Source organism: Corvus brachyrhynchos, unplaced genomic scaffold (genome assembly GCF_000691975.1).
Source record: "Corvus brachyrhynchos isolate BGI_N302 unplaced genomic scaffold, ASM69197v1 scaffold136, whole genome shotgun sequence".
NCBI lineage: Eukaryota > Metazoa > Chordata > Aves > Passeriformes > Corvidae > Corvus > Corvus brachyrhynchos.
Window position 1 is genome coordinate 2079330 of NW_008239080.1, and position 13019 is coordinate 2092348.

The 13019-nt window shown below is 36.9% G+C and overlaps 1 protein-coding gene across 1 annotated transcript in view; it reads right to left on the reverse strand.

Moving 5' to 3' along the window:
• ADGRB3 (adhesion G protein-coupled receptor B3) overlaps positions 1–13019 on the reverse strand; it is a 449879-nt gene that overhangs the window by 189041 nt on the left and 247819 nt on the right. Inside the window, exons 13-14 of the mRNA XM_008637622.2 lie at positions 1639–1785; positions 829–904 (exon numbers count right to left, since the gene is read on the reverse strand). Coding sequence (XP_008635844.1) covers positions 829–904; positions 1639–1785 — 223 coding nt within the window. The remainder of the gene's footprint in view (positions 1–828; positions 905–1638; positions 1786–13019) is intronic.

Sequence of the window (13019 nt, forward strand, 5' to 3'; positions counted from 1 at the left end):
AAGGTGATCTGGTGGCTTCCTTATTACCATCTTTTCTAATTATTGTGAATTCAGTAGGACCTATTGTGACACCATCTGCATGTGTTTCTTTTACTGTAAAAGGGCATTAGTAGACCAATGGTGCACAGGATCATATAAAATAAGGTAGTATTAATGGACCACGAAATTATCATAACTGGTAATTAGAAAAGAGGAGGCGAAATATTTATTTCCAAATTGTCTTCTGGCAAGTACAAAAAGGAAAAAGTGAAACAAGAGGCCTTCCTGTATCTTTCTGCATGTCTGTGGCCCTCAAAACTTATATACTCCAGCTGTTCAGCACATGCATGTCTTGTTTCTAAAACGGATCCTCTCTATAGCTATGCTGTCCCTTCTGAATACAATTTGCACTGAAAAAATGTTTGGAAAACTACTGCTAGAGACTTCTGTAGAAGTTGAGCAGACAACTTTAGTATGTCAAGTTATGATGTCATTACAAGACCATTTGTACTATCTGGACAAACAGTAGATTGAAGCTCAAGTGGTCTGACCATTAAGGTACATCACTGCATATACTTCTGATCAAAAATTTCTGTAATTAAGTTTAATATACATTACATAAAATATAAATTAAGGCAATTTGATTTGATGCAAAGGCTATTTCTATCATGCAAGTAACTAAGCATGATGGAGAGATTAATATATGCATATACATTATAAATATAATGAAAAAAAAATCCAGCAGTACTAATATGCAAATAGTCTTGACTGTCTGCTTTTATCTTGACATATAGTATAGTTATGATCCTGAAATACGTCAATTCATATTGTATTTATGAAATTTCTTACCTCAAAGTGGGCAAAATGAGTTCTAAATTTTTGTATAGCACTGCTCCAAGTACAAATACAGTTGATTCATCTAGTTCTGAAAAGAATAAGGAAAAAAAATTTTAAAACTCTCTTTCCCAAGCGTTCATCAGCATCAAAATCTCTGAATATCATCTATCTTTGTAATATAAGTTTTATTTTAAATAAACCATCATAATTTTGAATTATATCCTGGAAGTCTGTCATAAAAATGTAGCACTGTCAGGAGCATATCGAAAGATTTAAACCACTGAAAATCACATTTTCAAGACATCCATCATTGTATACTGACATCCATGCTAGTTCACTTACATTTATAATTAAGCATTCTCAAAGAATGTCTGTAGAGTTTAAGGCTTAGTGAGTAAATTCTCTACTGTCAGAGACCTGCACTGCAATGATATTTTTAAATTGTACCTGAAGTTAGGCTAATTTGCCTGCTGAGCTTCCTTGGGTAAGAGTTATGTTGCAATGACTCTGTCTGCTGGAGTACAGCAGCTTCAGGGGGTTCAGCAGAGCTGCACTTCAGCTCACCTCAGATCACACAGATTAAATCCTGTGCACAGTAACTAAGTAAAGCATTGCCTCTTTGCTGTAGAAAATAATGACTAGGATTTGTGCAGCACTTTTTATCAAGGTGCTGAAATTAAGCCCATTCATTTCTCTATAGGATCAACTATGGGTAGAGGAATAAAAGAACAAATCCTATATTATACAGTGATCCCATGAGACACATGCAGAGTTTCCTTGCTAAAGCTAATAGAAAATTAACATGCTGATACGCTTTTTTACCTGTTGACATAGGAGTGAAGATATTTTTTGGAATGACAACCCTGTCCTCTGAGTTTCGTGCCCAATCAACCATTCCTTTTCTTCCTTTCATGGGGAAATTGATGTCAGTTAAAACAGATGCAGCAGGAAGCTTCTGAATGCTAGCCACTAGTAAGAAAAATCATAAAATCAAATAAAATTGTGTTTCATATGTTAAAGCATCACAGAGTGACAACAGTACAGCAATAACAAAACTTTTAATGACACATTTCAAGTAAAGCAGGAATTCATAGGACATTAACTGGCTCAGAAAGCATAATCTTCTGTTTATTATGCAGTCTACTACGGATTAATTGTGTGATATTGATCGTAACATTTGTCAGCCAGATTCTGATTTAATTTCTTAACAGGGATTATTGAATGTACCATCTTATACCCTGAAATTCACACATAAGGACATTGTTGTGTCTTCAGAGCAAATTCTAAAATAATCAAATGTGACAATAAAAGGAAAAAGATGCTGAAAATTGCTTTGGGAAACAAAACTTCTTGATACAGGCTAATGAAGCAATATCAGAGCTTTTATCCTCTATACAGGCACAATCTCAAGATAGATCCATTAAGGAGATTCACATATTGAAAGACCTCATTTTCACACAAAGTAAAGTAATGCAGTATAGCATCTTATTGCTTTTCCTTGAAAGAATAATCTCAATTCTGAATTCTTAACTATATTTTTTCCATCTAAAAAAACTCAACACCCAAACAACATAGGTGTTATATCTGTAATAGATATAGCAAGACAGAAAAAGTAGGTATCAAATCTAAAGATAGTTTGGAAATTTGTTTACTCGTTCTGGTTTTCTCCCCATTTTCTAACTCAACTCTCATCTGGAAATCAGTTTCAGCTTTGCTGTGAAATCCAAGTACAACTCCATGGCAACACTGTCAGTGTCTAGTAAGACTCAAACTACTTTAAAGGAATTGACAAGGCTGCAAGCATGTACACACACTCAGAAAACACATCTGGAGCACTAGCTCCATTCTTAATGTAAGCCATCTTGATAGCCATTTCCTGTGCAATGTCTTTCCTAATCAATTTATGAAGAGGCTAATGTAGTTGGAAGAGTTTGGATATCAGGACTATACTTTGATCTGCATAATGATTTCACTGCAAGGACTCTGCAAGGGGGTTAAACATAAATACAATGGGGAACAGCTGTAAAAACAAGCAGAACAGAAAAGTTAAAGTAGAAAACCATTAGGTGTCTCATCAGAAGATTTTATTTGAAAGAAAACTAATTCAAATACAAGAGAAGAGCAAAATTAAGAAGTTAACAATATTAACTCCACAAATGTATTCCTTAATAACTGATTCTTATTTTCAAATTAGACTGGTTATGTATTACAGAATCACATTAATGACGCGGTACTTGAGGTTGTTTCAGACTTTCCATTATAAAACTATCATCAGGGCTTTATAATGCTAGTTACAATCCCCTCCAGGCTGCAATGGCAAATCCATTCCCAGCACTAAGGGGGTGCTTAGTCTTGTGAATTTTCAGGTGGTATGTGGAGGGAATAGAGTTCAGATGTTTCAGAATTACTGGGGCATAAAATGGATTGTGTGCTTTCACATGCAATCAATGGTTATACAGAATATATTCACATTGTAAAAATGGATTTTTTCCAGTAGTTCTTAAAATAATTTTATTTTCCACATAAATAAAATTAAACTAACAGTTATTTAGTTTTCAAAATTAAATACAGCCTGTATAAGACAATACTGGGCTTTTTTTTGTTTACTTGCACAGTATTTATCTGTGTATCTATCTATCTATCTGTCTAATTAGATAGTAGAGCCTTAATATTTCATCCACCTTTTGGCCGACAGTTCCCTTTATTGAAATAGGAAATCAATGTTATTCAATGGAATTCACTCTGCAAAACAGAAAAGCACTTTAGTACTGGATAAATGGTGAGGGTCTAGGATAGTACTTTCTGTACTCCATCTCCCTCTGTATTTTAAATAGGGCCATTTATCATAGTACCTAAACAATACCCAGAACCAAAAACTCCAAAATACTTGTTATTATTTAGGTGATGAATAACAAAACCAAAGCATAAAACCTAAAAATCTGACTTATGTCTTATATGGAATAAATACAAATATATGTATTTATTGGGCAGTGTTTGGTTTACAGTTGGACTCAATAATCTTGAAGCTCTTTTCCAACCTAAATGATTCTATGATCCTATATATTTCCATTCATGGTTCAGATAAGGTTTTTTTACTTACAATCAAACAAAAGTCTTGCTTTATCAAGCCTGATTTCCTTTTATGACAAGGTAACCCACCTAGCTGATCAAAGGAAGCCAGTAAAGGCGATCTCTTTGGATTTCAGTCAAGCTTTTGATACTGTCTTTTATAGAATCCTTCTGGACAGAATGTCCAGCATTCATCTGGATAAACACATTGTGTGATGGGTGAGCAACTGGCTCACAGGTCAGGCACAAAGGGTTAGAGTGAATGGGGTGACATCGGACTGGTGACCGGTCACTAGAGGGTTCTACAGGGCTCCATCCTCAGCCCTGTTCTCATCAACAACTTCATAAATGACCTGGAGGCAGGCTGGAAGGGATACTAAGCAAGTTGGTATGAAACTGGGAGGAGCTGTTGACTCCCTCAAAGGCAGGGAGGCCCTGCAGAGAGACCCTAGTAAATTAGAGGGCTGAGCAATCACCAACCATCTGAAGCTCAACACAGGTAAGTACCAGATTCTGCACGTGGGATGGGGCAGCCCTGGATTTAGACGCAGACTGGCAAATGAGATGCTGGAAAGCAGTGCCATGGAAAGATACTTAGGCATCCTGGGTGACAGAAAGTTGAATATGAGTCAGTAGTGCATATTCCATGTCTTTCAAAGTCTGTTTCTTACAGATCCACAGAGATAATAAGGTCCTTGTTTAGACACATTGCCAAATGATTCCATGAGGATGTGCCTAACGGGGCTCTGATGCTCCAAGGTGTAAGATAATTTAATGGAATTTGACTGGAGGAGACAAGTTCAGGTCTATCAAGATGACCAGGTGGATACATGAAATAGTTCCCACCTTTTCAGTACCACTGTAAACTGTATTTTATATTTTAGGAGAGCTAATATTCTTATTAAATATTAGTCTATGACTCATTTCAATGAAACTTTGGCTCATGATCAGCTGTCTTTCCATTGTGAAGTGAGGCTCTCAATCTCACTTTTAATCTGCAGCACAAAATAATTACTTATTGTGAAATGAAATCAACAAGCCTTTTAGAGGGGAATGTATATAATTCATGTGCTGGGTCATTTGTATGTCAGAAACTCAAATGCGAGTTTCTTATACACAGATAATGAGACATCATTCGCTTTGTACTTTATTGTACTCTTTTAATGTTAGGTTTGTATTAGAAAACAATGCTTAAAGTTCTGGAACCCAAATGATTCAGTTCTGCAATTGCCACACAAGGATTATGTCTTCTCATTTGAAAAAAACAAAGGTTTCTCACAGGGGTTTTCTTTGTTATTATTTTAAATTACCATATACCAAATCATCATGTCCTGAATTTGTGAGATGGAACACTTGGCAAACAAGGACACTTTTAGGCATTGTGGTATGAGTATTTTTGCACAGTATTGACACACAAATTGCATACTACTGGAAAAATAGTCAAAGACAATATTAATAAGAAAAAAAATGTAAAGTAGGAAAAAAAGATGAAAAAACAGAAAAAAAAAGAAAACTAAAATGAAAATGACCTAAGCAGAAGTTGAGGAAAATCTTCATGTGTCAAATTAAACTCTTCCAACATGGAAAATTCTCTCTTTTATTTACTTGTATCACAGCAATTCCTACAAGTCCTGTCTGCTGTTTTGGGCATCACAATATAAGACATTAAGCTACCGGAGAGTGTCCAAAAGAGGGTGAGTAGGATGGTGAAGGGTCAGGAGGGGAAGCCATGTGGAGAGTGGCTGAGGTCACTTGGTCTGTTCAGCCTGGAGGAGACTGATGAAAGACCTCACTGTGGCGTTCAACAGCCTCAAGAGGGGAAGTGGAAGGGTACGTACTGATCTCTTAACTCTGGTGACCAGAGACAGGATTTGAGGCAATGTGTCAGGGGAGGTTTAGTTGGATATCAGAAAAAGGTTCTTCACCCAGAGCAGTTGGGCACCGAAATGGCTCCCCAGGGCAGTGGTCACAGCACCAGCCTGACAGAGATCAAGAAGTGTTTGGACAAAGCTCTCAGGCACATGGTGTGATTCTTGGGGTTGTCGTGCACAGGCCCAGCAGTGGGACTCAGTGATGGGCCTGTTCCAACTCAGCATATTCTACAATTGTATCATTCTGTGATTTAGTACAGGTGCTCACTGTGCACATCTGCAGTGCAAGCTGCATGTTGAGCTCTGGGTGGCAGAAGCCTGAGACAAGAAGCTTCTTTGAGTATTTTTTTGATGCACTTTGGTATAAACTACAAGACAGTAGTTCAATTGCACATAAGAATACATACATATTTGATATTTCCATAATAATTATTGATTCAGAAGAATCCATGTAAGTAGTCTAGTCTACTCAATTTAGTGATTGCTTTGAACTGTGATGGATTATTTCTTAATATCCTTTACCAATACATCTCCTTTTCCCTTTATTTCATTTTCATGTTGCAGTTGCAGATAACCTGTTTGATACCATTCTACTGAAAATTTCAGAATTGGCAACTACTAACTGATCATACCACAACCAAGTAATACAAAACATTGTTGTAACTGATTAACACCAAACTGATAGGAATAGACCATTTTCCATCACTATACAAATGACCTGGTTACACACAACAATATGTGAATGATATTTAAGCAGATTATTTAGAACAGCACAAAAGTGGCTAATTAATGTGTCAAGAAAACTTAGAGCGAAAAATATAGTGTAGTTCCTGTATGAGTAGCTCTTGTAGATCATGGCCTAGAAAAGTTGAAATGTATTGCCTTGATCCCGATAACCCTGAGTGAGTTATAAGCTGCCTAGTGCAACTTCTAGTAGCTCTCTGATTGGTCTGGATTGATAACCAACAAAAAGATAAAGCAACCAAGTAAGTGTCATGAAAAAAATTCCCTCCTCTTTAGTATTCACCCATTAGCCTCCTGTATCCAACAAAAACCGGTAAAATTTTGGAACTAGCCCCTTGAATAATAAATAAATTTGAACAGAAAATCAGATTCACTGAAAGACATGACAGATAAACAACTGGATGTTTGCTCATGAACTAAATGCAACTTTAGTTCTCATAACAGAGATTCAGGTTTTAAAATTACAACATGCACAGGATACCTACCCCAAGAATCATACCATGTGCCTGAGAGCATTGTCCAAATGCTTGTTGAACTCTGGCAAGCTTAGTGCTGTGAACATTTCCCTTAGCACTGTGATGCCTGTTCCAGTGCCCAACCACACTGTGAGTGAAGAATCTTTTCCTAATACCCAACCTAAACCCCAACAACACAGCTTCAGATCATTTCCTTGGGTCCTTTCACTGGTCACCAGAGAGAAGACTTCAGTGCCTGCCCCTCCTCTTCCCCTCATGGGGGAAGCTGTAGACCTGATTTACAGGTTGTTACAGATGTCTCCCCTTAGCTGCAATACCAGTTCTGATTCTGCTTTCTTATAAGTGATAATATTCTGGGTGTGTTGTGCTTTACAGCACAGTAACCATGTTGATCTCTAATTTGCAGTAACTTAAGATACAGAATTTGGTTGCATTTCAGTTACAGAAAACAGAAAATGTGTATATTAGCAGCATCATTTGCTATTTTCCTATCCTATTTTGACTTGCTCGAGTTCATCACTTAGCACATTTTGATTTTTGAAACAGGCAATGTTTTACTGCCCTTCTGAGACAGCTCCTGCTAAATCTGTTTCTGGGTAAACTAGAATTGATATTGTCAGAGATGATTTTAACAAAGAATATGAAAGGTTTTTGTGTTGAAACACAGAATACTGAGCATTTCTGCAAAACACCTCTGTTAAGAAGAATCAATTAGAACAATATTTACACATTCTAGAATTAGTCTTTTGACCCTAAATGTAAAAAATTTGGTTTTTAGAGAATAAAGAAGCTTATTTAAGTCAGCCCATGTTGGATACATGGGGAACAAAGTCTTGCCTGGATCATCAACAAAAAACCAAATGGACATATTGAAGAAGATATTTGTAATAGATTTTCTCTATCCACTTAAATCCCCTCATTTTAAAGACAATTTGCAACAAACACGAATGGTGAAACCCCCATTTAAAGGACACTGATTTACGGATCTCCAGATCTGCTACAGAACTCTGCCTGTGAGCAGGCCTCATTAAAATCCTTCTCTCAGTCCAAAGATAAAATCACTTCTTACCACCTACAAGATTGTGTATAACAGAAGGACTGTGGTGAAGTGGCATCCTCTTACATGAACATGAGCAAAAAAACAAGGTAATTTTCCTTCTGTAAATAATACTCATGAAACGTCCTCACAGTGAACCAACATCAAACTATGTTCAGCAAAATGCTCCTAAGAAAATATAACTTAACAGAACTACTACTTCGTATGACTATCCACAGAGAAGTGATAAATTTTTAAATTAAAACTTACTGCTCCATGGGCAGACAAGACAGGGATGTCCCTAGAAGCCTGCTGTGTACTTGCGTTTCTGAAGCTCATCAGCCCAAAGCAGATACTGTCTCACTGTTCAAGCCTTGGGTAGCAAGACACAGTACCAATATAGGCAAAAGCAGAAGTAGTGACTTCATAGATATTTTCACTAATCAAGGATGAACTTTGCATGAATCCTTCCTTTGATGTCAAGCAAAATCTGCCTTAAATAGGCTCACTGTTTAAAGGTTAAGAATAATGCTTTGTTTAATCAAGAAGCTACCTTAACAGTGATCTCTGAATATTGTCCTTCTGTTTTCTATCGACAACGCAGTGGGAGAGCTACCCATTACCATAATATGATCAGTATGATATACAGGACAACTTAGAAAGCAGCATGGTTTCAGGCAATGATCAGGATGCATTTAATAATAACTCAGATTTTTTCTGCTACTTAACATAATTGAAAAAAACATCATAGGCAGCAGGCAAGTGTTTTCTTTTGGTTGTGTGTCCTTTTGTTGCTCAGTACCAAATTCTGCATTTGAGGAAAAACTCAAGAATATACAAATTTCATAGACTCATCAAATATCACATATGCATATGCAGTCTCACAAGCGATTTCTGATTGCACATTCATTATGATAACTTTGTTCCAGGTATGGAAATAAAATCTAAAAATTACAAGTCCAAACAATAATAATACCATTAAAAATTGTTGTTATAGACAATAAATCTTAAAAATAATTATGGAAAATATTAAAGTTTATTCCCTGAGAAATAGTGCATGGAAATAGCTATAGCATAATAGAATTTGTATATGTTCCAGATACTATTTCTGCATGTTCCCCTGGGGGAAGGGTGGGGGGTAGAAGCTTAGCATTTTGTAATTTTTAATCATTTTTACTATTTACTAATTAGTAATGCACACTGTAAGTTTAATATGGCTATTTGAAGCTGGCAAATCTGGAATGTAAAGAATAAAATCAATTTGCTAATCTGAATAACAAGTTTGAAGAACACCCAGCTGAACTAATGAAAATGTAAACAGTTTTTTTATGAGCAGTCAGAGGAAAATGTATTCTCGTGATAAATGGAATGCTTCCTGAAATATGTAATTATTTAGAAAAATGCTTTTAACACATGGTAGGAAGATGTACTTCATTAATTAGAAGAGAACTCCATCTTCTGGGCATTATTTTGAAGAAGATGAAGATATGAGCAGTCAAATAGACCCAGAGCAACATCAAAGGTACTCTGTTTCTGAAGGAGCTGTATTTGTTTCCGTTTGTCTTAGTATTACTGTGCATTCATGCTACTAAAGCTACAGTCTCAGGCAGCCTCTCCTGCCTTGTCATAAAACACTTCTTAAGGAAAAGAAAGACTCAGCACAAAGCAAGACAGAAGATGGAGACTGATGCAGGAGATAGAATGAATTGGCAATAAAGTGCTTGAGCTTTAATTTACAGACATAAAGTTGAAATCCATGGGCAATACTGAGGGGGCAAGGTCACCTACAACACCATTTTAGATTTACTGGGCAGGTAAGGTGCAGAAATCAAGCATTTTTCAGTCACTAAGGTGACTGGAACAAGTGTCTGAGCTGATGATTCTAGCTGATAACAGCAAAGAGAGTGAGACTGAAGGTAATGTTAAGGTAGTGAGCTCAGAAGGTGGGAATGATGATGAAGCAGAGAAGGGAGAAAGAAGACAAGCTGAGACTGAGAGATCATTTACATGTTTATCTATCACGCTTGCTCATGGTTAGATATCCAATAAAAACCATTAAAAAAGATGGGGAGGACTTGACAAAGGATGAGAGATCGGTAAGGAGGCAAACAGATATGAAAATCATTAGCAGGGAATCGATACAAATATTCTATGAACGTTACATTGCTTGGGGTGATGTAGAGCAGAGCAGAATGATTACTTCCCAGAAGAAGTAAATTGAAGCAAAGAAAAGATGGCTATTGTTTTACCTCTAGGGAAGTGATAACTAAATCTATTATTCAGAAATCTATAAAGATGTGAACTAAGTTATTCAGGATATAGAAAGATGATGTAAGAAGTAAATTCACAGGCACGGAGACAGAAAATTTGATGTAGAAAAGCCACACACAGGGGAAACAAAATAAATAATGGTGATCAATATATGTTTTTAATCACAGCTTTTAGTAGCAAACTAAAACCAGATCTCTACAATATTTTATTGTTGAACAGCATTTTCATTATCATACAGAATAGCATTGTGAAGAACTTTCAGATAACACTACAAGAAAATTAAAACTGAGAGAACTGTAAATTACTCTGCCATAGAAATGCAGAGATTACTAGTATGAAAGCAGCTAGTGAATCCTAAACAGTAAAGATCGATTAAAAGCCATATCCTGCAAAACTGGATATTGAGCAAATGCTTGCAGCTGGCTCCTGTTTTCACGGCAATCCACCAGGAATGTATAAGTTTCTCCATTTTCCTTTCCAGAAGCAGAAGACAGAGCTTTTTTTACACTTTAGGTCCATTAAGATTGAGAAATTAGACAGATAAATCCTTAAAAAGCTCAAGCCTTTAGGTATGTTTACTAACCAGATCGGTCCCCTCTTTAAATGCATCTGAAGTTGCTTTCTATTTTAAAACCTGTCTAAGTCAGAGAAAGATCTACTGGTCTAACATTGCTAGTTAGAATACTGAGCTAATGTTTTGAGAACTTGAAGTAGGAAGATCTGCTAGCAATTAGGTCTCTGTTTGAACACAGGGTCCCCATCTGAAGGCATTATAAACCATACCTTTCTTACCTTGGATGAGAGTGTCCATTAGGATTCAAGGCTATCACCATCAAAACCTATCTAGGAGGAAAAGAACACCAACCGCCTATTTGAATATTCATTTGACAACTGGTACAATACATAAAACAAGGGTTCAGAAGGAAGGCAGGTTTGCTTAATTCATCCCAGATAAATATGAGATGTCTCAAATTAGTGCTTTACTAAATTCTTGACTCTGATAATTTAGGAGACAGAATTTAGTCACAAGCATAGCATTTCCTGGTCAGCATCAGACTACTTCTCTAGAATCTACCATTCTGAGTTTTGCATTCAACATGATGCCCAAGCTGTCAGTACCAGTGCATCCCCATTACACACACCTCTACAGCTTAAGCTGCATGTACTCAAAATCAGCTGCAAATTTATGCAACTTTGGAGCTTAGATCAAACTACAGCGAAAAGGACTGTGAGAAATGGGGGCCCACAGCCCCTTCATTCAGGAGCTGCGCTTAAGATGAATCTGTTGTGACTGTACATGGCCATGTATTTTGGTTTTCTGAAACTTGACCTGTGGATTCCATGTCAAGGTTTAATGACCTTGGACCTACCTTATCACTATGGGCTCTCCTGGGAACCACTGGACCAGATCCTGACCCTGATGCTTTGATTTGATTTCTCAACTTGATGTCAAAACTGCCCCATTGTTATGGACTTGTCTGCTGATGTGGAATATTAGCTGAGTCTGACTACCATCACAGACCCTCTCTGCTCTTCTTCTTTGGATGCTGTGGGACCTTGCCTTTGCCAGCGAGGCCAGTGTGTATGCCTTGCTGTCTCCTGTTTTCTCTCACAGAGCTGCCTACTCTTGCTTGTCCCTGAACCCAGTAGCTAATAAGCATATCCTGGAACACTAAATGCCTTCTAGACAGGCTTGAGCACAGTCACACAGAAAATATGAAACAGAACTGTTAGAAACAGACATCTCCTGTGTCTCAGTTTTCATGTTAAGGCCATGACTCTAACCTTCCTCACAGGAGTTCGTAACTAGGTCTTTGTATTCTGGATGCACGTCTAATTCATCTTGAATATTCTCCACGGAGGACATAAACTGGATTAAGATTTGCTTAAGGGATTGTAAAAGGTTGTCCTGGGGCACTGTGAAATATAATTGTCAGGATAATGCACACATGCTTTATTTAGATTGTTTACATCATGCATGGCAGAACAAAACTCAGTACCTCAGTGGGACATATAGACACTATCCAATATAAGTAGTAAGTAATACTAATTAGACTGAGTTTGATTTACTTGTTCACATTGTTGAATTCTAAATTAACTTTAATAACTCGGGAGAAATATCTCAGTGTTATTATGGTCATTTCAATAAAACAACCGCATAATGAGGAGATGCTTTAAAAAAGATCTAACTAGAAAACCTGGCCTATAAAGAATGACAGAGCTTGGTTATTATGAGCTGTTATAACGCAATCATATGAATCACTATGGCATGTGGACCCTGTGCTCAGCCCTTGTTATCTAATTCTGGTCATCTCATCTCCAGCATCCCCTGCTTCTTCCCTCCCACTCCCCCCAAAGGAGAAGCTTTTCATGTTTATCAAAGTTGTGGGAGGAGGGATCAAAAAAGATCCAAGCATCTAGAAAGAAATGGAAATAAAGAGTCAACTAGTCAGCTAAGTCAGATGTTACACCATTACTGTTTCCCTTGTCAGAATTCAGGTGTCTTACATTTTCATTCATTTTGAATGATGTTGACAGAGAAAGACATAGATGCCTAATCAGGGTTGCTTGTGTTGCCTTCTCAGGGTTCTAAAAAATCATCTGAATTTTGATGCACAGTGAGCTTAAACTGCATATAGGAATACTGGATTAACCCTTGCTTGTACTGATGAGTACATAAAATTCACATTATTACTGAACTCAGTGACAAAATTAAACATAGAATACTGTCAAAAT